This window comes from Coturnix japonica, chromosome 1 (assembly GCF_054131305.1).
Source record: "Coturnix japonica strain WE chromosome 1, WE-NBRP24, whole genome shotgun sequence".
NCBI lineage: Eukaryota > Metazoa > Chordata > Aves > Galliformes > Phasianidae > Coturnix > Coturnix japonica.
In genome coordinates, this window is record NC_140663.1 from 62,728,453 (window position 1) to 62,754,880 (window position 26,428).

Here is a 26,428-nt window from a genome sequence, read left to right on the forward strand (position 1 = left end):
CTTTTCTGGGAAAACACTATTTTCTATGAAATAATCTATTTGGCTTTCTTAGTAAAAGGCATTTGTCTTCCTCTAGGGCTGCACAGCTAACTATATCGATATATAGCATTTGTTGATTTGTAAGCAACAGTCTCTAAGATCCTTGGTTTATGAAGCCAGGATTCATATAATTCAGTTAGTACTTCCTTTCTCATGGTGCCATAGAGAAACAGAACACTACCAAAGAGAAAGTTTGTATTAATCTTTCATGAATGCAAACTGTTCTTGGTAAGACTCATTGGTAAGAATCATAGAATGGCCAGGGTTGAAAAGGACCATAATGACCATCCAGTTCCAACCCCCTGCTATGTGCAGGGTCACCAACCACCAGACCAGGCTGCCCAGAGCCACATCCAGCCTGGCCTTGAATGCCTCCAGGAATGGGGCATCCACAACCTCTCTGGGCAACCTGTTCCAGTGCGTCACCACCCTCTGTGTGGAAAACTTACTCCTAATATCTAAACTAAACCTCTCCTGACTCAAGTAGTGTACGTGCACATGTGCACATGTATGTATCCTGAGGATTATGTCCTTGAAACATCTATCTCTTCATTTTTCATCTGAATATAAACTCAATTCATACCCAGTCACATCAGTAAGTTAAATTTCTTTTACTTTTTGGAAGGTTCAGAACATAGGTCCCTATTTTAAAGCTCTTTGCAAGTACGTTAGTTTGAACTGATCAAACTGGGTAGCAGATACAAGAAGAAATATTCTGGAATAGGCAATGTGAATATTTGAAAATGTGAGTTGTTAAACTACAAAAGTCAATTGAGATAAAGTATGTAGTAATTAAAGCTACCATCATGAGGAGATACTTCAGCTTTTGACAAGATAGTATTTTCTTTCTTTTTCTTCTGCTTTATCTTTTTTTAATTATTCTTATTTTTATTTCTAAAGGAAAGAGCACTTGTCACATAGATACTTTTAAATAAGCATGATGGATAAAATGATTTGAAAATAGGGATCTCTGTAGTCAAAATCATGACCACTTTACTCTCTGCAAAGAACCTTGCTTAAAATATATGTAGAATTCGTATTTGTGATATGAAATATTTTCAGAACTGATGGAATCAGAGAAGGATGAAAGGAATACTAAACCCTCGAAATAGCTTAGCATGGGGGAAAGATCAGCTAAACTGAGATGCAAAGTTCTGCTTTCTAACTGGTAATTGTACTTGGCTACAATAAATGGTATCAAGTTTGTAAGTGGTTACAATAAATGGTATCAAGTGCACTTAGGTGCACTTTCCTAACCACTTCTTTTGCTTACTTGCAGTCAGATTTTCACAGCTAATTATTCCAATTAGACTACTGAAGTTTTGATATTTTTAATGTAAAAACAAGAGTAATGCTTTAATGACACCAGGACTTCTTTCTTACATAAAACAAGACATAGCCATGTGAAGAAGGCTTCTGTACTCAGTGCTGGTACAAAAGAGAACTTTTTGTACTTTTTTGAGGTACAACTTTTTTTGAACTTTTTTAAGATACACTTAGCAGTTGAATGAATACTTCAAAGCCATTGACTTACACAATTGAAGAACTTTTGTTTGGGTGGGCAGCATCCTCATCCTTCATCACCTTTAGATGTTGTGTTAGGGAAGCAAGGATGATCATACTGAGTTAAGGCAGCTTTATACTCAGCCATTTTCTACCTCTGTTCAGTCTTGCTGTCTTTCATTGTACTGTCTTCTGCAAACAAAAAGCAGTAGTTTCCGTAAGAAGCAATAGGTATTTGAGGAAAATATAAAATGCAAGGAAATCTTCAAAATATCTTAATGGGAAATAATATTTTACCTCAGAATTTAGTTTAAGGAAATGAACAGTGGAAGCAGAATATCAAATTTTAGTTAGACTGTATAAGAAAAATTACAGTACAGATAGAAATCAGGTGTAATTTGGAGGCCATCATGAAGAAAGAACAGAAAACAGGGCTGTAACTCTTGTAAAATGCATGTCTTTTTAGGGAGAATGAAGCTTTTCTCACACTGGAAGAATTTTAGTAGATTTTTTCTTGAGAAATTTTCTAGTGTGCCAACTGAGAAGGTATGCACTCAGGCCTAAATGGCAAAAAGGTAGAGAACGTTACTAATAATTTGAATTAAAACATTTGTGCTCATTAATCCCAATCCCAGCCTCACCAGACTTTTCAGACCTTGCATTTAGGCTTTTTCACATGTATTCCTGTGTGAGAAACACACATGAATGTATGCCATCAAGATACTTAGGGTCACGGGGGAAGCATGCTTCAGCACCACTAGTTGAGAGTGTCTCTCCTGAGTCCATGTCTGATGTCTGCCTGCTTTATCACAGTCACATGACCTTCCACTCTTTGGTTTCATAACATCCACTAATCAATAACTACCAGCACCCAGCGTGCAGCACTGCCCCAGCGGTGTGTGACCACGGGCAGCTTTTGTAACTCTCTTCTGCACAGTGCACTGACATCACCCAAAAGCAAGGGTGACCCTTGTGAATATTGCAGTCCCTAGTTATTAGGATCTTTGCTTCCTTTCAGAACTGACAACACCTAAGTTATTCAGTACATAGTCAACATTAAATACTTCAAAAACTGATCCAGGAAGACGTTATACTAAGAAGAAACACAAAAGATCTGCATCTGGAGACGTTGGGGAGAGTGATATTATGCCACTATGCTTCAGAGACAAGTGCCTTATGCCACCTGGAAAGAGATACACTCTCTTCCAAATGATTCCAATAAAACAAAACATAGCCAGTGATTATGCCTGTGCTGCTTTCCATCCAGTAACTCAGCCTAAACAGCCTCCCCAAATGTGAGAAACTCAGACTGACTTCTGTCTTTCAGCCTGACCTCTTGCCATCCTTTGCTTGGACATTGCCTCATCCTGTAAACGTACATAGATCTATACACTCTTTTAGCCTGTGACTTTTGTATCTGTGTGAGTACTCAGAAATGAACATCTGGAACTGCCAAAAGAAAAAATTCTGCAATTAATTATACTTGGGTTAATTTTTAACTCTTCAGAATAAAATCCAAAGTTTAAGTGTGCAGTATCTGTCATTTCTTCTGAAAATCTTCTCCAAACTGTAAGTACCTGATTGTTTTGCCCCAAGAATCTTTTTCTTCCCTTTGTTTCAATCCAGTAGTGTTGTATTTACATTTGGGAAACAGTTTGAACTGTGCTTAGTGAAACATTTTAAAGCACTTTTTGCAACTACTAAGATAAATTAGTTAAAAGCTCTGAGAGCTACTCTGTTTGCTCTCTGCTAATAATTAGTTACCTCATTATTTTTAATCTGACTTGTAAACGAGATGTGAACTTATCTGTTTACCCAAATGACTAAGATGAATTAAATGAATGATATGTTTTACACTGAAAATAAGATGGTCCACTGGGACTTGGGGAAGGCAGCTGGCGGAATATTGCTTCCAAGACTTTGAAATCCACATGTATCCTTTTTTTATCCCCTCCTTTTTATTTGTTAATTAAGGTGAAATGTTGTTTAAAACTGTAACATGGTTATGGATTTAGTGTAGTGCAAATAGGTCTAAATTCCCACCTCTCACCTATAGCCTGTCTGTTGTCAGCCACACAGCCTATGCCTACTCTGATCCACACAAGATGTATGCTTTTTTATTTTAGGTTAAATTATATCCACTGTCCTTCTTCTGGAAATATCCAGATAATTTATCAGGATGGTATCTCTGATAAGGCGAATTTTATTTGCAATTGCAATGGCGGGCTTCCTGCAAGCAGGAGAGCACAGAGAAAAAAAGCTTTACATCTTTCATGCCGTATTACCTGATGCTTATCTCTTTCTCTCCTGGTTCCTCATTGTCTGAGTACTTTAGGTTCAGAATCTTCCTGACTCTCAGCTAAACATACAGATACTAAATGGGCATAAATTTTTGCTAGTTAAGCATATATTTCTAATTAGTTAACTTCTCACATTTGCTCATTCAACACTTGGTCATTATTTCTGGACATCTGCTCGTCCTTGCATAGAAATAAGCTTGGAAGGAGAATAGAGGGGAATATCTTGATGTTGCATCCCAACCTACCCACAGAGCAAGGCAACTCAACCTTCTGTAGAGGCCCTGGCTTCTTTAATATTTGTTAAGTCTGTTTTTCTTTTGCTGAGGGTCTCTTATCCAAAAAGAATAGCCCTACAACATGCTTTCTAGTCCATAATACTACATGTATACTATTTGGAATATTTAAAAACTTTTGCAGTTTTGCAAGCAAGAATTAATTGCATAATTCAGCAACTATATTTTCTAAAATATGCTACCAATATATGTATATATGGTATTTCTAGTTTTTCACATCAGCTATTTCTAAAGACAAGTTACAAAATACAAATACATTGTGCTCTACTTCTTCAGATCAGTTCCCCCTTTTCAATATCTAATGCAGAAACAACATTAAATTCCCATGCTTCATACATTTAGTTTATAACTGCAGCCTGTAGTGAAACCATCTGCATCATGCTCTTTAGCTCTTCATGCACTTTTCAAAGTTGCTTTCTTCTGCAAGTGGGCTATCTAATTTCTGATGGTCTTTCTGGTTGCTTGTGATTAGAGAAAGGAAATTCATTTCTGTAGTGGAAGTGGCTGGAAGAGTTGTGATGTTACTGACAACTAATTTCTTAGCCTGCATAAATGTATTCCAAATTCAGTGCAGAAGATGAAGGAATAAGATCTTGTAAAAGGGATTTTATTGACCTCTTCCCTGAAAGTTCAGTGGATATTATGAGTAGGATTTGGGTGCAGGTTTTTATGTTATAGCTGGTAGGTGAATTGGAACCTGAGGGGCAAACATTTGGATAAATACAGTCTCGCCCGGCCCATGCAAACTTCCTAAGTGGTTTGTTACAAAATTTAGTCCCTGTGTGAATATCCTTGCAGCATAAACTTTCTCTAGTCTTGCTATTGGCTGAAGAAATGTTGTTGGACGCTCACTGAAGGAGATAATTTCCTTACAACTGTGATGATTCTAGGGTTGTGTTCAGGACTGGCCTGGGCAGCCAAGGTTACGACTTGAGATCATTCCTCTACAAATATCTAGGTGACATAATGCATCATTGGTGCTCAGAGAGGCACTCTTCTCTTCACCCTTTCCTACTTAGCTTTCATCCTCATGTTCTCCTCTTTTCTCAAGTTCTTTGTTCTACTTTCTTGCTTTTTTCTGACACCTGTTCAACCACTCAGTAGTTCAAATCAGTTCACTACGTGGAAAACAGGGTTTTTTGTGTGTCCATTAGAGTTCTGCCTATTTAACGAGTTAGAGGTTTGCAGAAGACCTGGGAAGTGAAAAATAAGCAATGGGAGTGCACAGCAGAGAGATGGGAGACAGGATAGAAAACACTACTGGCTCCTCTTTAGTCACAGAAACTGCAGTGTGAGTTGTAAAATGGTTTTAAACTGTGGTGTAAAAGCACCACAGTAAATGCAATGTAATGATTTACACATTTGCATCTATATGATGTAGAATCTTGGACTGTGTTGCCTTCAGTTCTGTTTGACCAAATGTGATAAAAAATATTTTCAAGCTGGGGAAAGCAACCTCAGGAACACAACTGGTATTCATAATTCTGTCTATTTTGTTATTCAGTTCACACACTTAATAATCTTCCCAGTCAAACAGAAATCAAAATTATTTTTATTTTTTTTCTGTAGTAATTCATGCTTTTAAGGGTGGTGAAAGAAATCACTGCTGTTATGTCTTCAGTAATTGAATGAGAGGCAATGTGATTTTTCTGATGCCCCAAGTGAAGGAAATAACTTCACTTTAGCACCAGAAGAAAAATATGTACAGCTAGTTGATGTGTCCCATAAGCACTAGTGAAATGCAGGGACTGGTACAACAAGCAACAGAATCCTACTGCCAACTCTGAGGAGCAGAAGAGGACAGATATAGGGACTGCATTCTTTGTCTGCTGCTCATCTTTTGACATATCACATGTACAACAGTCTAAATAAAGGACATTAAGAAAAGGCATAAAAAATTTATATGGGATATAAACTCTTATGCAAAATTTCTGAGAAAATGAAAAGCTGTATAAGCGTATTTTGCTGTAAAATCATTAAGTTTGGAAAAGACCTCTAAGATCATTTAGTCAACCCGCAGCCACCATGACCAATAAACCACATCCCTCAATGCCACATCTGCCCTTTTCTTGAACACTTTCAGTGCTCAACTTCTCTTTCTGAGAATAACTTCTTAAAATATCTGAACAGAGCCTCCTCTGGTGCAAGTTAAGGCCATTACCTCTCCTCCTATCACTAGTTACCTGTGAGAACCCCACCTTACTACAACCTCCCTTTAGGAAGTTTTAGAGAGTAATAAGGTCTCTCCTTAGCCTCCTCCAGACTGAAAAATCCCAGTTAACAAGACTTGCACTCCAGACCCTTTACCATCTTCATTGCCCTTCTCTGGACACGCTCCAGGGCCTCAGTGTCTTTCTTGTAGTGATGGGACCCAAAAGTGAACACAATACTCAAAATGTGGCTTCACCAGTGCTGAGTATAGAGGAGATATCACCTCCCTGCTCCTGCTGGCAGCACTGTTTCTGATACAAGCCAGGATGCCATTGGCCTTCTTAGCCACCTGGGTACACTGCTGGCTCTTGTTCAGCTGGCTGTTGACTAATACCCCAGGCACTCTGCCCGAAACCTGTAGTGCTGCATGGGACCAAAGTGCGGGACCCGACACTTGGTGTTGTTGAAGCACTTTCCACTGGCCTCAGCCCATGGATTCAGACTGTCCATATAGCTCTGTTGGGCTTGATCAACACTTCTTCCCAGCTTGGTGTCATTTGCAAATGTACTGAGAGTGCACTCGATTCCCTTCTCCAGGTCACCAATAAAGATTTTAAACAGGGCCAACCCCAATACTGACCCCTGGGGATCACCACTCATAATTGGTTGCCAGCTGGATTTACCTCCATTCACCACCACTCTCTGGGCCCAGCCCTCCAGCCAGTTCTTTACCCAGCAAAGTGTACCTGTCCAAGACATGGACTGCCAGCCTCCCCAGGAGAATACTGTAGAAGACAGGCTACAGAGGCTTTCCTGAAGTCTAGGTGGAGTACATCCACAGCCTTTCCCTCACTCACTAGGCAGTCACCTGGTCATAGAAGGAAATGAAGTTGGTCAAGCAGGACCAGCCATTCATGGATCTGTATGGGTTAGGCCTTATTTCCTGATTGTTCTACAAACATCTTGATACTGATGACTGAACACAGCAGGAGCACACACCCTTAAACAAAGCAGAAATACAAACTATAAAACAGAATCAATTGCCTAAGTTGCTGATCAACTACACTTTATTTTAAATTAAGTATTTCCAGGAACAGTACAATAATGTGTTAGTCTTTTAAAGACTGGAAATGTAAGGGTGGCTATGGAAGGAGTTCATGCCCATGAATTTGCAAGAATCAAGTTAATGAAGAAATACATTTGAGAGGATTAACATTGTTGTAGAAATTAGTGTGTGAAGAGATTGGTTGAGAGCGTGTGGTGCTGAAGAATGTGAAAGGGCAATTGAGTTCTACTGGCAGACTTGTCAAGAACAGCTTGCTTCCTAGCCATGAAGTGGAACATGCTGAGAAGAGAAGGTGATGCAAGGTAGAAGTCTGAAAGTGTATCTAAGAGGAAACAGGGGAAATGAGCATCTGTCTGTCCCAACTGTAAGGTAGGGCTCTGAATTGCTCTGGTTTTCTTCAGCTTACATCATCAGGAAGTAGGGAACTGTACTGTAAGCAGCAGATGTGGAGGGGCTTTTAGAGGCTAGTATATTTCAAGTCCCTGGAGTATATTGTTCCTTCTTTAAATAAAGTTTTGGGAAATATGTAAAATGTGTAAGAAATCACATGGCTTAGCAGTACAAGTAGCTCTACCTGTCAACCTAAGGTGGAGATGACTAAATGTAGGCAGGGAGGAATGTTTTTGCATAACTTGGGGTTTTTGTTGTGGTTGTTCTTTGTTTTTTTCTTGTGTGTGTGCATGTGTAGTTTTCTGTTGTTCTACTTCTGCCTTTAATGCCAAGAGACTAGGCTCCAGTTCACTTTCTATTGAAATTAATGAACTTACATTGGTGCCAGTGGAAGAGCTGATGCCTCAACAGAAAGTGCGGAGCAGAACTAAATGTCCTTTGTATGGCTAGCAAGGACAGGGGTAGCACTAAAGACCACAGAAGACAGTACGTGGCAGCCGGTCACACAAATGTTCAGAGTGTTGCCTCCCAGTGTTCAATCCAAATGCTCGTGATTAAGACTGAAAAGCAGTATTACAGACAATTACAAACTACTTTGCCTTCAGAAGGTCTCTTTTCTCTATTATTTACCTTCTGGTTGGCCTGTGGCCATTTTTCACCATTTTTATACAGTTTCATGCATCTGTCTCATTGATCTTCTCATACCTTTCCTTCAGGTGTCATCTCACCATACTTCTAATTCATCCCTACCTGCTGTGTGACAATGCTGAAACTATAGTATATCATTGACCATCTGATGTGAAATAGTTAGCTGTTATGTTAATTATTTTAGGTCAGGTTTTCACAATTAGAAAATGTACATGCATGTGCTTATAGGTTCTGTTGGAATCCACTGTTATACTGGTTTGCAATTATTTAAGGAGGCTGATCAAATATCAAGTATCTCAGGAAAAATCCTATACTTATTGATTGATTTATTTTTGCAAATGCGGGTTTTTGTTGTTTGTTGTTGTTGTTGTTGTTGTTGTTTTCTTTTGTCTTTTTCAACACTACAAAGGTATCAGTAGGACAGATTCAGACATCAGGATTGACTCAGAAAGTCAACATGAAAGAAACTCGGAAACCACGTGCAGACGACAAATTCTGTGGCATTTCCAGGCTTAAGGTACAGAAATATTTTAGCAGTTTTGTATGAGCAGATCCACAGCTACTTGCAGTCATTCAGCAGGAGTTAAAATCTAGAATAAATGAATGGTCTGTTTCTTTCCTTATTGTTAATGCTTTGAACACTGTGGTTGAGTGAACTTGTAACCAAACATGTTGCTTTTTATGTCCCTGAACTCTGTGATGTGTTAGAGATACGCTTGATTGCTTCTTTGAATTTCCACCTCTGAACTTGTGTGATCCCTCTAGTCTGGCACAATTACCGTATGTTTATAAACTTGTGAAATGAACCAATTGTGGCATGGAAGTAAAAATGTAACCCCAGACTATTCAAGCTGTCCAGAAGCACTATAAAGAATTACAAAGTAGCATGATTTAAGAGGAATTCAAAGCCCAAATATGTTACCCATGATTTTTAGCTATTGTAGTAGATGTATTTAAAAATACTATTAATTTTATTTCCTAAATAATGTTTATTAATAACCCTAAAATTTAAAGCACTTGAATGATGCAGTGTGTGTATATATATATGTAAGTATTTTTTTTCTCATTGTCGCTTACTACGAGATTCTTGTCAGAAAGGACACTCTTTACTGCTAATGTTTGAAATTGGCTCATGACCTCTACTGATAAGACAAAAGAGCTACCCAATCCAGTAATTCTATCAAAGGCAAGGATCTTAATTCTGCAAGAATCCTATAAACTGCTGAGATAAGCAGAGTGTCAAGAACTTTGCACCCAGAACTGGAGGTTTTATTCCCTCAGGCTGCAGGTGTTCCACAGCCCTGCAGATGGAAATCTTGCATCAGGGTCTGGCTGGGTGAGGCTGTGCTATGCCTGACTTGGCTGGGCAAGTGGGGCTTAAGGTTTCTGGAGATAGTCTCGGTAACTGGGAGCAAATGAGAAACAAAGTATGCCCTCATTGTTTGTGTTATATTCCTCAATGAGTAGATCAGAAAATATTCAATTGTTTTACTTAAGAAGCACATCTCTGGTGGGAAAACAACCATGTAAATTCCTCAATATATAATTTTGAATTCTTCATACAATCTACTCTTCCCTTCCTAGTTATTTCTGCTGGCGCTGGCATTTGCATTTATTGGTAAAACGATGACTGGTGCTTACTTGAACAGCATGTACACACAGATAGAGAAGCAATTCAATATTCCAGCATCTTTAGTGGGGATCATTAATGGAAGCTTTGAAATTGGTAATTACTCATTTTAATATTTATTTTCTTTGCAAATATAAAATGTTGGCTTACTATGTATTAGTGACTCTCATGTCCATCAGCAATCTGTCAGTGGATGTTTGAGACAGCATAGTGACCAACTCTCTTCTACTGTCTGTGTTAATACTTACACACTGAGTATTTTGGAAAATAACAGGACAACTTATATGAGGATGTTTAGGATGAGCGGTTGGTTTAGCTAACTTATCTCACTCTATGACAGAGCAACTAACAAACCATAACTATTTAATAAGCTTCATAGTAAATAAATAACAAAACACAATGTTTGCACAGACCCAGTTTGGATGTAAGTTCATATTAGCATTTTTACAGTTCTTTCAATCAGCAACCTCAAAATTAGTTGGCATGGATTGTTTCCTTACTCAGACTCAATAGTATTGTAATTTTTCACACCCATGCAACTGCAAATAAGGTTTCTACTGTTAGCACTCCTCAAACCTGTCGTTGAGCTTTACTGCTCAGTGAAAGGATTACGTCTTGCCATTGCCACAAAAGCCAAACAAAAGACTTAAGAGTTTCTGACCCAAGTGGAGATAGTCAAAGTATGTTTTATGCTCTTAAAATTGGAGTCTGGATCTTTATGATCCCTAACGCAGCTGAGGAAATGACCAGCACAGGCTTGTACATGCTGTGAGTAAGAGACACAAGGCCTTTTTCAGCATATTCAAGTAGGAGAAACTGTTTGTGATACCATTGCTGCTGCCTGCAAAGAAGTCTTATGGGGCAACTCAGTGTTATGACAGAGACTGAATACCCAGAATATATTCTTGCTTTTGATAAGAAGGAGAGTTTAAGAAATATTAAATGGCTGAGATTATATAAAATTATATAAATAAAATATAATATAAAATAAAATATTTTACATATAAAATTATATAAAATATGATTGATGAAGTAAAAATGTTACGATTTTAAATAGATCATCTTTTCATATATACTTTTCTATAGCAAGCTGCAGTGTTCTTATTTCCAGAGATGTAAAGTAACTATGAATCATCATATTAATGTTTAAAATGATTAAGGATATGCGTATGTGCCAGGCATGAAGTATTTATTAGGACTGTGCAAGTGCAGGCATAAGATTTTATTAGGAATGTTCAAATACATGTATTCAAGTTCCATTCAAGCTACTGGTTCAGTGCATTCAGTCTAGCAATCATGCATAAAAAAGGATGCTGTTTTCTTTCAGAACATTATGCTCACCAGTCAGAGATACGGTTTTGTTGTTTTGACAAAAAGATCACAGAACTAGAAGTTAAACAGTTAGCGAATTTTTACTGTTGCAGGATTTAATTTATGGTGTGAGACATCAGACATCTCTTAGTTGCACTGTGAAAGTAGAGAAGGAGACATTCCATTCTTTTAATCACATATGAATTTTTAAATGGCACTAGTTACAGAATATTTTTATTCCTCTTAAACTATTATTAAAATTAATAGGAGAGCAACTTCCCAAAGCAGCTCTTATTTTGCAGTCCTGGGCCTAATCACTACGTAAAGTTGTGATAAACTTCTCTACACTGGTGTGGCCAAAAACCTCCTCTTCCACCATAATATCTTTTCTGTTCTGCCTCCTATTCTCAAGTTCTTCTCATGTGATGTAAGTTTTCCAGAAGAATATCACTGATAGAAGGGTATTACTGCATCATTTAGCCAGTTCCCTGTCTAGTTACTGTATTTATAGGTCAAGAGAAGTAGTGGATGGTGAGCTAGCAATATATAGTGAGAATTGCTCTTGGACTTTAAAAGGTAAGAGAGTGCCTTTGTTTGTAAATGTGAACCAGGTTCTTTTTGCAGGTAACCTGCTGCTGATAGCATTTGTGAGTTACTTTGGAGGAAAGTTTCACAGACCCAAATTAATTGCTTTGGGCTGCACAGTTTTTGCATTTGGCTGTCTTTTGACATCATTTCCTCATTTCCTAATTGGAAGGTGAGTATTTTGGTGTATAGGGCTCATGGGACAAGGCTTTGTTAGCAGAGGGAGGGCTGCAGAGTGGCCTCTGTGAGAACATAACAGGAGCTGTCCCATCTCAGACAGTTCCAGTGGCTCCAAAAGGGACCTGCTGCTGCCAGAGGAATGAATACCAAATGAAGCCAATTTGCCCATGCAACCATGGAGCAGCCCAAGGTGAAGCAGTGGATGAGGCCTGAGGGAGCTTCAGCCCTTAGAGAGCCCTGCAGGAGCAGCCCTGGGCTGGAGCTGCCACATTTGGTTAAATCACAACAGCTTCTTGTGATCCTGACATACTTTAACATGCAACTCCTCCCACTGGAATGTGATTGCTGAATGAGTGAGGAATTGCTGAGCATGTGTGACAAAACAGTTGCAGAGCGACTTCTTTAATTGTTTTGCTTATGAGATGGCTTCAAAAGTCAGCCATCATTCCTGAGGACTGTCACCACTCTGCTAGGCACCTTGCCTTGTCTTGACTTGCTCTGCCTTGCCTTCTTGTGCTACCACTCGCATGGACTTTCTGAATTAAATTAAATTAAATTAAATTAAATTTTTTTATTCCTTGGCTTAACAAGATAATCATTTAGGCTTGTCTAATTTCGAATCAATGAGATTTATTTTTGAGAAAAGAAGGTCCTTTACTCTTGTTACACCTAATGTGGTATGGCTCTGACAGCCCTGGTGGCACCCTCTGCTTAGGGTGTAAATTGGAATATAACATAGGGGGAAAAGGGGAAAAGATGATGTGATGGATTTCATTAAGGTATTTCACCATCTTCTACTGAAATATTCGTAACACAGTTATGCCAGAGACCAGTAACTAGGTAACTGTCCAGATCAAACACTTGATTAGTTTCTTGATACAGTTCTTTTGTTCCTTGTGTGATTTGTTATAAATTCTGAGTTCATTTTTGAAGTGGATTTCCTATTTATATGGATTTTCCTATAGCTATAGCTGCATGGTGCTCTTTCAGGTAGCTTCATGAAACACATTTATGAGGCTCCTCTTGTATTTGTTCTCAATCTTTACATGTTCTACTTTGATTCAAACAGGTATCATATTGAAAGCAGCGTTGTACTACAGGAGAATTCTTCAGTTGTTTCTCTGTGTCATGTTAACCAAAGCATGTTCTCTTTACATACAGAGGAACCATCAACAGGTATGACTCTTCCTATGCCTACTACAACTTCTCCCTCAGTTTTTATTAGCTCACTTTTATTTCTTTATTTTCGAGATCCTAATTTTGATCAGTACTTTCTGCAGGCTTAAAAACTAGAGCTCAGGAGATTTCCTAGCCTTGTTCTCTCTTAGCCTGTGACTCCACAGCTGTAGCTCCTGTTCATGCAGTTTCCACAGCATCCAAACAGCTTGGTTAATATACTTATTGTTTCACTTCACGGAAATATAACCTGAGATTATTCTCAGAAATGTTCCTTTTTTAAAACTTGAAATACTGTGACACTGTAAAGAGCTGGAAAGCTATTCATTGGACAGTGGGTAGAAGGAACTATGTTCTTTTTCTTTACTGTACCACACAAGATATAAAGTAATGAAAAATAAAGATAGAACAAAAAAAGGAGCTCCTAAATCTTTTTAAACAAAAGAGAAAATAATATAAACTAGACTGAAACTTACCTGGGTGACTGAAACATGCATGTACACTGGCAGTTGCTAGTCAGTGCTCAGCTGAACATGAGACAGCAGTGTGCCCAGGTGACCAAGACTACAACAACCTGAAGGAGGTTATAGGGAGGTAGGGTTTGGCCTGTTCTGCTGTGGAACTACTGATAGGATGAAAGGTGCCTTAAGTTGCACCAGGGGAGGCTCTGTTTGGATATCAGCAACAGCCTATTCTCAAAAAGCTAGATCAGGCACTGGAACAGGCTGTCCAGGAAGGTGCTGGAGTCACTGTTCCTGGAGGTGTTCAAGAAAGGGGTACATATCGCACTGAGGAACGTGATTTAGTGGCTAATATTGGTGGTAGGTGGATGGTTGGACTGGATGATACTAAAGGTCATTTCCAACCTGAATGATTCTATAATTCTATGGTTCTAAGGGAGACTGTTGAAAGCTTGGTCATTACTGCATCACTTAATTATGGCATAAACTTGAAGCAAGTTGAAAAACCTTTCCTTGGAATATTGTAGAAAAATCTGAAAAGGAATACATTCTTACTGAAATCAGTTCTAGCAATTTATTATTTTTTAATTAAAAAAGATGAAACAAAGTGTTTTATTTCCAGTATCTGAAACATGTTCCATATGAGATCTCAGCAACTTGAGCATAGTAAATCGATACATGCTATGAACTGGCAGGAAAACATTTTAAATAAAGCTTTTTTCTAGATGAAAAATATATGTATAAGTGTGTCCATGTTGCTGTTTAATTTCATATGAAAACACATAGCTTAATATTAGTGTGAGATAAAAATAGCAGTTTTACCTAGAAAATATAAATCATTTTTGCCATTCCTAGGATTTGCTTTCATATTGCAGGGCTGGAGACCTGCCTCTCTCTAAGGCAGGTTGGCATTAATCTTGAAACAGAAAAGGATGCTGGAAAGACCTTAATGACACCAAATTGGCTGGGAGCATGGATCTGCCTGGCGGTAGTGAGGCCCTACAGAGGGATCTGGATGGGCTGGAGAGCTGGGCTGAAGCCAATGGGATGAGGTTTAGCAAGACCAAATGCTGAGTCCTGTACTTTGGCCACAACAACCCCAGGCAGAGCTATAGGCTTGGAGCAGAGTGGCTGGAGAACTGTGTTGAGGAAACGGACCTGGGGGTACTGATTGATGCTCGGCTGAACATGAGCCAACAGTGTGCCCAGGTGGCCAAGAAGGCCAACGGCATCCTGTCCTGCATCAAAAACAGTGTTACTAGCAGGAACAGGGAGGTGATTGTCCCCCTGTACTCGGCATTGGTGCGGCCGCACCTCGAGTACTGTGTTCAGTTTTGGGCCCCTCACTGCAAGAAAGACATTGAGGCTCTGGAACACGTTCAGAGGAGGGCTACGAAGCTGGTGAGGTGTTTGGAGCACAGGCCTTATGAGGAGCGGCTGAGGGAGCTGGGATTGTTCAGCCTGGAGAAGAAAAGGCTCAGGGGAGACCTTATTGCTCTCTATAACTTCCTGAAGGGAGGTTGTAGTGAGCTGGGGGTCAGCCTTTTCTCTCATGTAGACAGTGACAGAACTAGAGGGAATGGTTACAAGCTGCAGCAGTAGAGATTCAGGCTGGACATTAGGAAGTATTACTTCTCAGAAAGGGTAGTCAGGCATTGGAATGCACTGCCCAGGGAGGTGGTGGAGTCACCGACCATGGAGGTGTTCAAGAAACGTTTGGATGTTGTGTTGGGGGATATGATTTAACTGGGAAGTATTGGTGATGGTTGGACTGGATGATCTTCTAGGTCTTTTCCAACCTTGATAATTCTGTGATTCTGTGATTCTGTGATCTGTGAGACAAGATAAATTTATCCCTACATCACACTTGTTCAGGGGTAATTTTTTATTCAGTTGTCAGGGAAATAGCAGCTTTGATGAGGCAGATGAGTACAGGAAGAGTCTTAGTTTATGCAGTGATTGGACTGACAGGTGTTTAGACAAGATATGGCATGGAGTCAGAAGGGATCTGAACTCTACTCCAGCAAGTGCAATAACTTCTTTCTATTCTGGAGCCTTTTGAGTATAGCAACTATTTATATCCATATAGAATATATGATCTATAAATAGGGTATATGTATAATATTGATCTACTAATCACAGTTTTAACTGTTAGTCTACTTTTTAAGTGTTAGTCTGTTTGTCTACATCTCTAGAATGTAGCTGGTGGAATCAAAGCATTAATTCTGGCTTCTTATTCTATTCTCAGAGTGTGAAAAGGAGCCTGGGTCCTTGCTGTGGATATTTGTGATGCTTGGAAACTTAATACGAGGAATGGGTGAAACTCCTGTTGTTCCTTTAGGCATTTCATATTTGGAGGATTTTGCCAAAACAGAAAATTCACCTTTCTACCAGGGTAAGCCTCTCCTATCATGCTAATTCCTCTTCCCCAAACAAACATGGAAATAAACAAAGGTGAAGAAGAGAGAAGAAAGACATTACCTCATTTAAACAATGAAGTTTGGATTAAATTGAAATGAAACAGTAGTAGTGTAGAACTTGTAATTTAACTATTTGTTGAAAGAATGTCATTTTAAGCTCTAAGTGTTTATTCAGTAAAGCTACTCTAAGCATCTAGAATTATATCAACAAAATATTTATGGCTGTGTTTTGATTTTGTATGTTTTCTCCTTTTGTATTCAGGTTGTCTACATACTGCAACAGTAATTGGCCCCTTTCTTGGTTTCTTGCTGGCATCATTCTGTGCAAAACTGTTTGTTGATCTGGATTCTGTAGATGCAGGTGATGGATTAGTATGTGAAATCTTACATTGAATATATAAAATGTTTTATGTAAATCAGTTGGCATAATGCTCTATCAACCAGCAAGATGAAGTGCTGAATGAACTTCAAATATGAAGTGTGTTCATTTAATTTGCTGGTATTTCTTTTAGAATGGGAAAAGCCAATATGGTATTCAATCCAATAAAAGACCTGAGTTCACACATACATGAATGAATCTGCATATAAATTGATGTATGATTGCATCGTCATAGAAAAAGGCTAAAAATAATTTAGCACAAATGGTTGAAATGATGAAATTTGCTAGACAATTAAGAAGAAGACTGGGAATTATTTGTTCTCTTTTATCATCCTCAGTTTAAATGTTTAAAGTGCTTTTAATAAATTACATCAGAGCCAATCAGAAAAACAAAGAATGAAAGTAAAATTATTTATAAATTGACTGAGATACCATTGCCTTTTTTGTTGTTGTTTCTTTTTTAGGGGAGCTAACTATAACACCTACTGATGTCCGCTGGGTTGGAGCATGGTGGCTGGGCATTTTGATTTGTGCATTAGTGAATTTTCTTGCAGGACTACCTTTTTGGTTTTTGCCCAGGTCACTTGTGAAGGAAGGGGAAACCAATGAATCTGAGGAGACCTGTAAAAAGGAAGGAGTACTATTAAAAGAAAATGAACAAAAGGAAACTAAACAGACCATGTATGAAATTGCTAAAGGCAGGTTATACCATGTTTTATTATTGTCTTACTTTTGTCCTCAGGGTGTGAACAATATGCATTTTTAAAAATACCAATATGTCCAAGGTACGAAGTACATGCTATGATTTTCTACTCTCTCTAGTACAAAGAATTTGAGCAAGCATTTAGAATGTCTCTTCACAGAGGCAGAAGGCTTCATTGATGCAGGATCTGAATTCACCCCTTTCTCCCTGCAGCATGAATATAGATCTGTAGCTTTTCTTCCTGCTGGGATTAATGCACTGAAATCTGGCTGTGAATACTGCATCTTGGTGAGCTTTGGATCAGCTGCAGATATTAGATGCTTGTACCTCACATTCACTGGGTAGCAAACCCAGAAAGCAGCACAAGGCTTGTGCGTTTCTTAAGTCCAGCTTAATGCCAAAAAGGAAATAGGGAGGTGCTTAAGAGTCTCATAAACATTTAATGACTGTTAAACAAAAATCTATTTGCTTTACATTTATTCATGTTACTGTTAGTAATGTTCACATCTGTGGTTTTTCAGATCTGTAAACCTGGGAAGCTATATACCTGCAGGAAGCTGTTTTTACAAATCTAATATTTTTTGTGCTGGTTGGAAATATAAGTGCACAGATGAACTACTATCGTTGTTCTGCAGAAGCTCACATTTTCCTGCAGTTTCCTGATACTAGCTCAGCACGTTAGTTAATAGAGAACATCAGGAAAAGAGGACTGTTTTTTTTTTTTTATTTTTGGTATTTTCTTGTTCAGATAATTAATAGACATAACACAGAGAAAAGACATTAGTCAGAGAAAGTATAAGTTAGTTTCTCAGTGTTTGACTTGGTAGAAAACTAGAAAATGCAGACTTTGAGCATATGATGGGAATGACTGCAGGCACATCCCTTTTTAGGCCTTTTCTGCCACATTGCCAACAGCTGTAATAACCAAAGTCAGTAATCACATGTCTGTCGCATGTAATCATAGGTACCTAGTGTGTTTGCATCCCTCCCTCTTTGTATTCCCTTTGCCTGGCAGCTGCAGAAAAAAGGATTTTCGTGAATGCTTTAGGGCATGGGCTGAGGTAAGCAGTAGGAAAGGTAGTGGAGTAGCTGATGCTGTGAGTTCATATGTGCAAAGTTCAGACACTGAAATGATTTTCATAAGCAGTAGGCTCACTGGGGATAAGTGTACATGAGGCTACCTCTGTGCAGAAGAAATGTGTCAGAGTAGCCTGGACTAATCAATAAATCTTTGAGCTCTGGTGTCTGGCAAAGCACAAGAATTATCCTGATCCATTTAGGAATCACCTTCCCCTCTTCTTCCTCTTATCAACACTGAACAACAGATGATTAATTTCATAAAGCATCACACTAACTCATTACATTATTTCATTCCAGATTTCTTCCCATACCTCAAGGCTTTGCTTCGCAACCCAGTTTATATGTTATTTATAGTTATATCTGTGCTACAGTTCAGCGCCTTCATTGGCATGATATCCTTCATGCCTAAATATTTGGAACAGCAATTTGGAAAATCTGCATCAGATGCCATCTTTTTAATTGGTAAATTTGCTTCATTCTGTTCTACCATCTCTCTGTTAAAAGTCTCTGTATATATATATATATATATTTATATATACGTGTATATTCATGTGTGTATGCACACATATACATATTATGTGAAAATGCTTCTGTAAATGACAGATTCCACACTACAAAACGTTTCTAAATAGCCATGCATTTTCTGCTAGGAATCTCCTAATTTTCTGTCAAGAATAGTCCCCTTCCCATCTGTTGAATTATGCCAGAAAGATGATCTTGTAGGTCCTTTCCAACCTCGTGGTTCTATGATTCTATTGTTCAAGACACATGTGAATGAGGTGCTATGAGATGTGGTTTAGTAGCTTAGTGGTAGTAATGGGGATAGGAGGATGGTTGGACCGGATGATCTTGCAGGTCCTTTCCAACCTTGTGATTCTATGGTTCTATGAAAGTTCAGCTGATGTAAAGCTTAAACCACTGATTTCAGAGAGGTTATTTTAGTTTACACTAAGAATGTATGAGTGACCAATGCTTATATCATCTTTATTTAAAAATAATATTTTAAAGCAGAGGGTATATTTAATGTTCACAGAAACAACATGTTAACACTTTTAAGACAAAAATGAGCTGAATGTATGTGTAGTTAAAATTGTCAGTGATCTTCAACAGTTTCCATCATCTCCAGTCTTCTGATGTTCCTTAGCCTTCTGAAACCAATAGATCCTCTTTCACATGCAGAACTCCATGGGAAGAAAGCCTGTCTTTTTATGTCTCTTTGTGAGCCTCTCTTTTTTTCTGTATAAGCAGGGACAAGAAGGTGGTGTACATCTGGAAACAGAAATGGCAAGTAGCTGTGACACAAAGCAAATACCCTGGAAGTGTCAGAGCCTTCTTATAGCTCCTCTTTTTCAATTCTTAAATTCTCAGTGTTCTTTTGTTTAACTGCTCTGGTTTAATTAGATTAGAATTTATTGAATCGTCATAGAAGAACAATCTTAAAATACAGCTAGCCATACATCAGTTCCTTAACTCAGTGCTTATCTTCCACAGCAGTAGCATAATTTCTTTAATCCCAGAAACACAGAACGTCCCAGACTTTATGAGTATTACTATAATTCTCAGTTGACAGTGTTTTGAATTTGTTCGTTCAAAGGCATGTAAATATCATCTTTTCCTTTTTGCGCTGATATTACATTGCTGGATTTTTTTTTAAAGACAAGCTGCTTTCTTTATCTAAGTACACTGTACTTTGAGAGAATCTTCACATTCAGTAGTCTTCCCCTGTCCTCACCTTCTCCATTCTCACTGATGGTCAAGGACAGTTACAGAACCAACACTGCCTTGAGCAATGCCAACAAAAGCATATGATGAAGATGTAAAACTAGTTCCTGAATGTCTTTCAGTCACTATTTTCTTCATTAAAGTATCTAACAGCTAAGGAGAGAGCAAGTTCAGTAATCTCATACAGAAATTTAATGTCTGTTCCTTCATTCCATGATGCTCAGAGTGCTCAGCATTGGGTTTCTCTCTATTAGGGAGGCTGTACCAAAACCCTGTTCTGTATGTGTGTTGGAATTACACTGCAACTGCAGATGGCAATTTTCCATTGAATCATTTTAGTCCTACCCTCCAGCTCTCCTAGTAGTTCACAGCTGCTGTTGACTTCAGTAGATGTTTTAGGTGTTCAAGAGAACTATTAAAGCACCATTTCCGACTTCAGTTAAACTACTTAGTCACAGGAGCTATACGAGTCATTGCAAAACAACTATCCTTTACAAGTAGCTTTGATGTTCTCCTTCTTTATTTTAACACGGACTTTTTACTTTGTAAAATAGGTGTTTACAACATACCAATTATATGCCTTGGATACTTTTTTGGAGGTTTATTTATGAAGAAATTCAAGATAAATACCTACCAGGCTGCACATATAGCATGTTGGGTAACTTTTCTGGATTACCTTCTATACTTTATTGCCTTTTGGACTATCTGTGACACTTCACCAGTTGCCGGCCTAACAGTTTCCTATGAAGGGTACGTTCTTTGAGGTTCAACCTGGATTTTTCATGCCATGAATTAGACAGGGACTCCACAGTTTTGAGAAACGAAGACAGGCACATTTTAGTTTCCAGCCTCACATAGCAGCACATTCAAATTAATTCTTTGAGTCATTTAGTTATACATTCAAGCCAAGTAACGGCAGGTTAAATAAAAACATTCATCAAATCAAATATACATCAGTGCAGTTTGCAGAATTACAGAGGGAAACAAAACCTTTCTTTAACTGAACTGTACTTTTATTTCTAACAAGTTGTAAGAGGGTATCTTACTTGCAGTTTCTTGATTTAAAGCCTGCTATTAATCATTATGTGTGAGTTGTGCATCTGGAAAATGAACATGCACTTTTATTTGATGCTTAGAGACAATCAAGAGCATACACGTTACAGATGAGAAAAAATCTGTAGGTTATGCCTTCACAACTGTTAATAGGTAGCATAACATAATATAATGTAATATGATACTGTGACTAATATAACATCCAGTGGAAGGACATAAAGGCATAACTCTGCATTCAGAGTCTAAGACAGGGGTATGTAGGATTGTGTATCTTGGTTCAACCCTTAAGCTACAACAGAATAATAACCCCTTCAAAGGGTTACTATAGTTATTTCATTACTAAAATATTTTCTCATCTTCTAAATGTATTTCAGATTAGATCAGTTGTCATACGCAGAAAATACTCTACTTGCTGACTGCAACAGAGATTGTGATTGCACACTTAAAGTATGGGACCCGGTTTGCGCGAGCAATGGAATCACTTATGTGTCATCTTGTCTGGCTGGGTGTAAGGCCTCAACAGGAACTGGAAAAAGTGTGGTAAAGCATCAATTCTATTATGCTGCAGCTATGAAACACAGTAGGTGAGAAATAGCCATATCAGTATAAGGGGATGTACTTTTACTCGGATTTGTAAGGTAGTAAGTAGTGTTGGACAAATTCATCAAATAGAATCAGAAATTCCAAATAAAACATGAAAGTTACATAAAATGTAAATTAAAAAATATAGCAAAGAAGACTTTTTTTTTCTTTAAACATCTGAAGGGATGTTAGAATAGTATAAGAAATTATACTCAGCACACAAGAAAATTTTGTTCCAAATAAAAGCCCATAGCGTGGGTTTAATCCTCTCTTTTCTCATATAAATTAAAAATAATAATAAAATTAAAAAAAAAGACAAATATTGGTTATGAAAAAGAGGACCAGACCTAATGGCAGTGGAAGAACCATGTAAGCAGGCAGTGCTGGAAATATAACAGCTCTTTTGATCGTGGCATTCTTGTGGAAGTGTAGTGCCAGCTATGTAAAAACAACACAACTCCCTCCCTGCCTGTAACCCCACAGACCACAGGATGGACCTGTGCCTGGTAGACTGGTTAAGAGGCCACAGCTGCATGTGTGCAAAATACTCAGGAGCAGGAAGAGTGAGCTAGGTGCCAAATGCATGGATGTTATTCTCAGTGTGTGAGTTTTGACAAGTCTGTGTGATTAAAACCCTCTTTTGGCAGGTATTTGAAAATTGCACCTGTGTTGCAGCTTCAGAGTTTCCATTTCAAAATGCCTCTGCAGTTCTGGGCCAATGTGACAAAGGAGAAAACTGTGACAAGATGCTTCAGTACTTTTTAATACTACAATTAGTCGGCAGCTTCATTTTTTCCTTAGCAGCAATGCCTGGATTCATGGTCTTAATAAGGTACAGTATAATGTCCTTACCTTAGAAAACCTACAGGTTTTTTACTCTTAGTCAGATACCCCCAGGAAATAAAAGCTTTTGGTTTGTGCATGGAGGGAGGAAGAAAAGAAATCAATTATGTCATTTCTGTTCTTTGTTAAGGTTTAGTGTTGTGCTAAATTTGGTCAGGTTTACACTGATGTTACTTTTGGCTTTCAGCTGTTCCCTGAATGAATGTAGGGGTGTGTGAAATCAACTTCTTTATTGATTATGTCAACATGATGTTGATTAAACCACTGTACATTCTTGGACTTCATGCTGGCTTCTGTCCAAGTGGATGATACTGGGTAAATGGCTTTTCCTTTTGTGATTTGGCAGTCCTAGTTAAGGAATTCCATCTGATGAGGATAATGAACTCTTTCAAACTGTTGTCTAATGAGAATGGTTTGGACTTAATTTGATGAAGGTTTAGATTGAAGAGAGAAGAAAAAAAATGAAAGTATTTATGTTTTTAAGGTCACCTCTGTTAATCTACTTGCAATATAATTACAATACAGGTCTCTAAAGCCTGAAGAAAAATCATTTGGAGTGGGTATGCATGAACTATCTGCAAGAGTATTTGGTAAGAAACGCTGTAGCACACTTCAGGAGCATGGTTAGGTGTGCAGCAGCTATATGGATCACACCAGGACCCACATGAGCATGAAACAAGAGTATACTTCAGTATAGTGCCTTTGAACAGGAAATGTTTTTTTTTTTTCCTTTTTCTTTTTAATGTACCTAGGCAACACTGGAAATGAGAACAGTCATTTATTTACATAGATAATTCCAAAAGTAATGTTTCCTATGTATTTCCACGGAAACTACAACAGAACACAGTGACGCTGTTTGATAGAGCAAATTCTCAAATACAGAACACTGTATTTCAACATAGTCATCACTGTTAGCTATCCATTTTCACAGGCGCTGAACAAGAGCCTGCAGACCATGCTCATAAACATCGACATGGCCATTTGGAACATGACTTGTCTTTCACACTGCTGTCACCATTGCTGAAATGTACCACTCACCACTTCACTGTGCTCATGTTCACTCTGCTCTCTATAACTGTTAAGCAGGAGTCAGTGAATGTCAACGGATGTCATTTTTTCCACATGGAGGAATTCAGTGACACACCTTTGCTTCATGTACTTCCATGTCAGATGTCGTTTTATAAGACTGCCCCTCTGTTGCCATCTGCCTCACAGAAAGGGAATACTGGTGGGAAGGTTCTGCTGCCATCCCACCAGCATCCACCTAAAGAATTGTGGGCTAACAGAATAAAACAGGAGGTATTATTTTCAGAGCAGCCTTCATATACTGGGGAATAGGCTGACTAGATTTGGCACTCATCTGAAAGTCATCTATATTTTTTTTTTGCTCTTGCCAAGTGTTCACTGAACACAACAGTCCAACAGTCACGGTTACTGATGAGAGAAAATATTGAGTTTTGCTGTCCGTAACAGTCCATACTTTAAAGAATGCATTGCTAAACATGCAACAGGAAATGTCTTTTGTACAAAGTAGGTGAATAAGGAAGAAAAGGGAACGTGAGGAATATAGAAAACATGGTTCATACTGGAAGAGGACAGGGCAGATGGGTTAGATAAGAAATAGCATAGGATTTTTGGTACATTTGCTAATCAGAAAAAAATAAAAGTGTCTATTCACTAAAACAATGCTAATATCCTTTATAGCTGGAATTCCATCTCCCATTTTTTTTGGAGCTTTGATAGACACCACATGCATGAAATGGGGTACTAAGTCTTGTGGCGGAGAAGGAGCATGTAGGATATACGACATAGTCAAATACAGGTATATTTTCTACTTCATACTCATTTCGCCTCCTTGCTGTATTATTAAATGCATACAGGTGCAATTGTGCGCTCTCCTTATTTTTCTAGTAGATAAAACACATTTCTTTGGTGTTGGCTTCATTTGTTGAGTGCATCCTTTGTCACAGATGCTGGAACATCCTTTAGCCAGGAATTCTCTGGTACCATAATTACATTCACTTACAATTTTTAGGAGACTTTTATTGGCTCTTTATACAGTATATTTGAAAATAAAATGGTTGAAATAGTACTTGAATTCACTTCTAGGAGAAATTTAGATGTTATATAGTTACAGAAGTTGGAATTTGATCTAAACTACTACATTTCATACCTTTTTCAGTCCTTCAGTAAGCACTGCAGGAACACTGTTCAACTAATGGCCTCAGACTAATTCCATATAATACTGTGTAGAGAGGTTGGCTTTGGAAGAAGGCTAACACATGACTACCCAGGAAGTTTTACTCTCAGGGTCTAAGCTGCCTTTTTCAGGTCTCTTTCTCTTTTTCCCTAGAGAAATCTTTAAGGAGGCGAAGTGGCTGGCTTATCTAGTTAAATTATTTGCCTCAAACTGAGTGATGTAAATAGCCATCTCACTGCCACTGATATATATTTCTTACTAGTGCTGGTTTATCTTCCTTGAGATCCAGGATCAGGGCACCAACTTTGGAGCATCTGGACAATTGTCACAATAAGACATATGCTAACCAACTTAGCTATTTTTTCATGAATACTCATATTTCACAAACTGCATCTTTTATTTCAGGTGGATTTACCTTGGTCTGCCATCATTGTTACGTGGACTGTCCTTTATCCCAGGTATAATAACTATCGTTATTCTAAAGAAGAAACTTACATCTGAAAGGAATGCCTCATTGAATGCACCAGTAGAACTGCAGGAAAAAGGACAATAAGCATCGAGACAGCATTTCAAAGCAGAATATATTGTGAAAAAACCTCACAGTGTAAATTTCGGACACATCTTTGTAAACTATTTCTTATTTTAATTACTGAACTTCTGGACAGAGATTAATAGATATTTACAAAGTTACATCCTAATTATATTCTCATATTATTAGCAGTTCATAAACAGGAGTTACAGGAAAAATGGGCTTGGTGCAAAGTCACAAAGAGTAGAAATATGCCAGGTTTGATTCATCTGAGCAAAGGAGTACAAAGCAGAAGCATACGGTTTCAGTCCTGGTTTCACTGAAGGTAGTGAGAGTTTTGTAACTGACTTCAGTGATGCCAGATTTTGTCCTGGAATTCTTCATTGCCTTCTGCTGCCATCTCTCTTGTTGGCTGCAGACAAGATGTGAAGCTTTATTGAGCCGAAGTATTTCATGAACTTAAGTTGTCAGCCTTTTCAAGCAAGGACTGTATGATATTTTACACATTGTAGGTGGTCAATATAATGGGAACTTAGTTTATATCATGTGCTGCAGTAATAACAACAAATACAAATAAACTTAATTTTTAAAAAAGTGCTGTACTATGGTGATATTTTAAGGTTTACATAGAGCGTGGACAAGGGAGATTTATCAGGATTTGTTACTTCAGCTGCATTCACTCTAGTAGATAACTTGTACACAGAGAGTAAAAAATGATACTTTCAAGTATTTTGCCCATCACATTGATGTCTGCTAAATCCTATACCTTCCCATGTCTAGTCAAATTATTACCTGAATGATACAAAGCCGTACTTTTCTTGTTCAACTTTTGTTTCTGTCAGATGAGATGCTATAAAGTACTCATTTGGTGTTCAGCATCAGCAAGCCATTGCCCTGAGAGATCTTAAATAACTCCAGAGAAATCCCATTTGGAAGACCCTGCTGTTACACTATGTTACACATGTGTAACATGCACATGTTACCCTACGTATATATTTGGTTGAGTACAGTGTGTACGTGTTTAGCTGAGTGTTTGGTCCAGTGCATAGGACCTTAGGTCTGTCTGCAGAGGGCCAAAAAAGAGCTTTTTAAGACATTTGTTTACAGCTGCTGGAAGCCCAAAAAACAAATCAACCAACCAAAACCACCAAAAAAGCCCCAGTCCCGATTATTATTCTGTACTG

The 26,428-nt window shown here is 38.2% G+C and overlaps 1 protein-coding gene across 13 annotated transcripts in view; it reads left to right on the top strand.

Annotated features, from left to right (window-relative positions):
- LOC107316629 (solute carrier organic anion transporter family member 1A2-like) overlaps positions 1–25,405 on the top strand; it is a 49,629-nt gene extending 24,224 nt beyond the window's left edge. For 4 of the 13 annotated variants that reach the window (XM_015868369.3, XM_085542818.1, XM_085542806.1 and 1 more), the window contains 14 exons: positions 8,800–8,907; positions 9,975–10,116; positions 11,956–12,088; positions 13,166–13,272; positions 15,982–16,128; positions 16,416–16,514; positions 16,997–17,230; positions 18,613–18,777; positions 20,592–20,787; positions 21,465–21,630; positions 22,320–22,504; positions 23,041–23,105; positions 24,220–24,337; positions 25,121–25,405. In XM_015868369.3, coding sequence (XP_015723855.2) covers positions 8,800–8,907; positions 9,975–10,116; positions 11,956–12,088; positions 13,166–13,272; positions 15,982–16,128; positions 16,416–16,514; positions 16,997–17,230; positions 18,613–18,777; positions 20,592–20,787; positions 21,465–21,630; positions 22,320–22,504; positions 23,041–23,105; positions 24,220–24,337; positions 25,121–25,268 — 2,013 coding nt within the window. In that variant the 3' untranslated portion in view covers positions 25,269–25,405. Of the gene's footprint in view, positions 1–3,081; positions 3,112–8,799; positions 8,908–9,974; positions 10,117–11,942; positions 12,089–13,165; positions 13,273–15,981; positions 16,129–16,415; positions 16,515–16,996; positions 17,231–18,612; positions 18,778–20,591; positions 20,788–21,464; positions 21,675–22,319; positions 22,505–22,702; positions 22,923–23,040; positions 23,106–24,219; positions 24,338–25,120 lie in introns of those variants that run through there. The other 9 variants (XM_015868387.3, XM_015868378.3, XR_001556491.3 and 6 more) reach the window with 9 other exon arrangements.
- Positions 25,406–26,428: the final 1,023 nt, after the last annotated feature.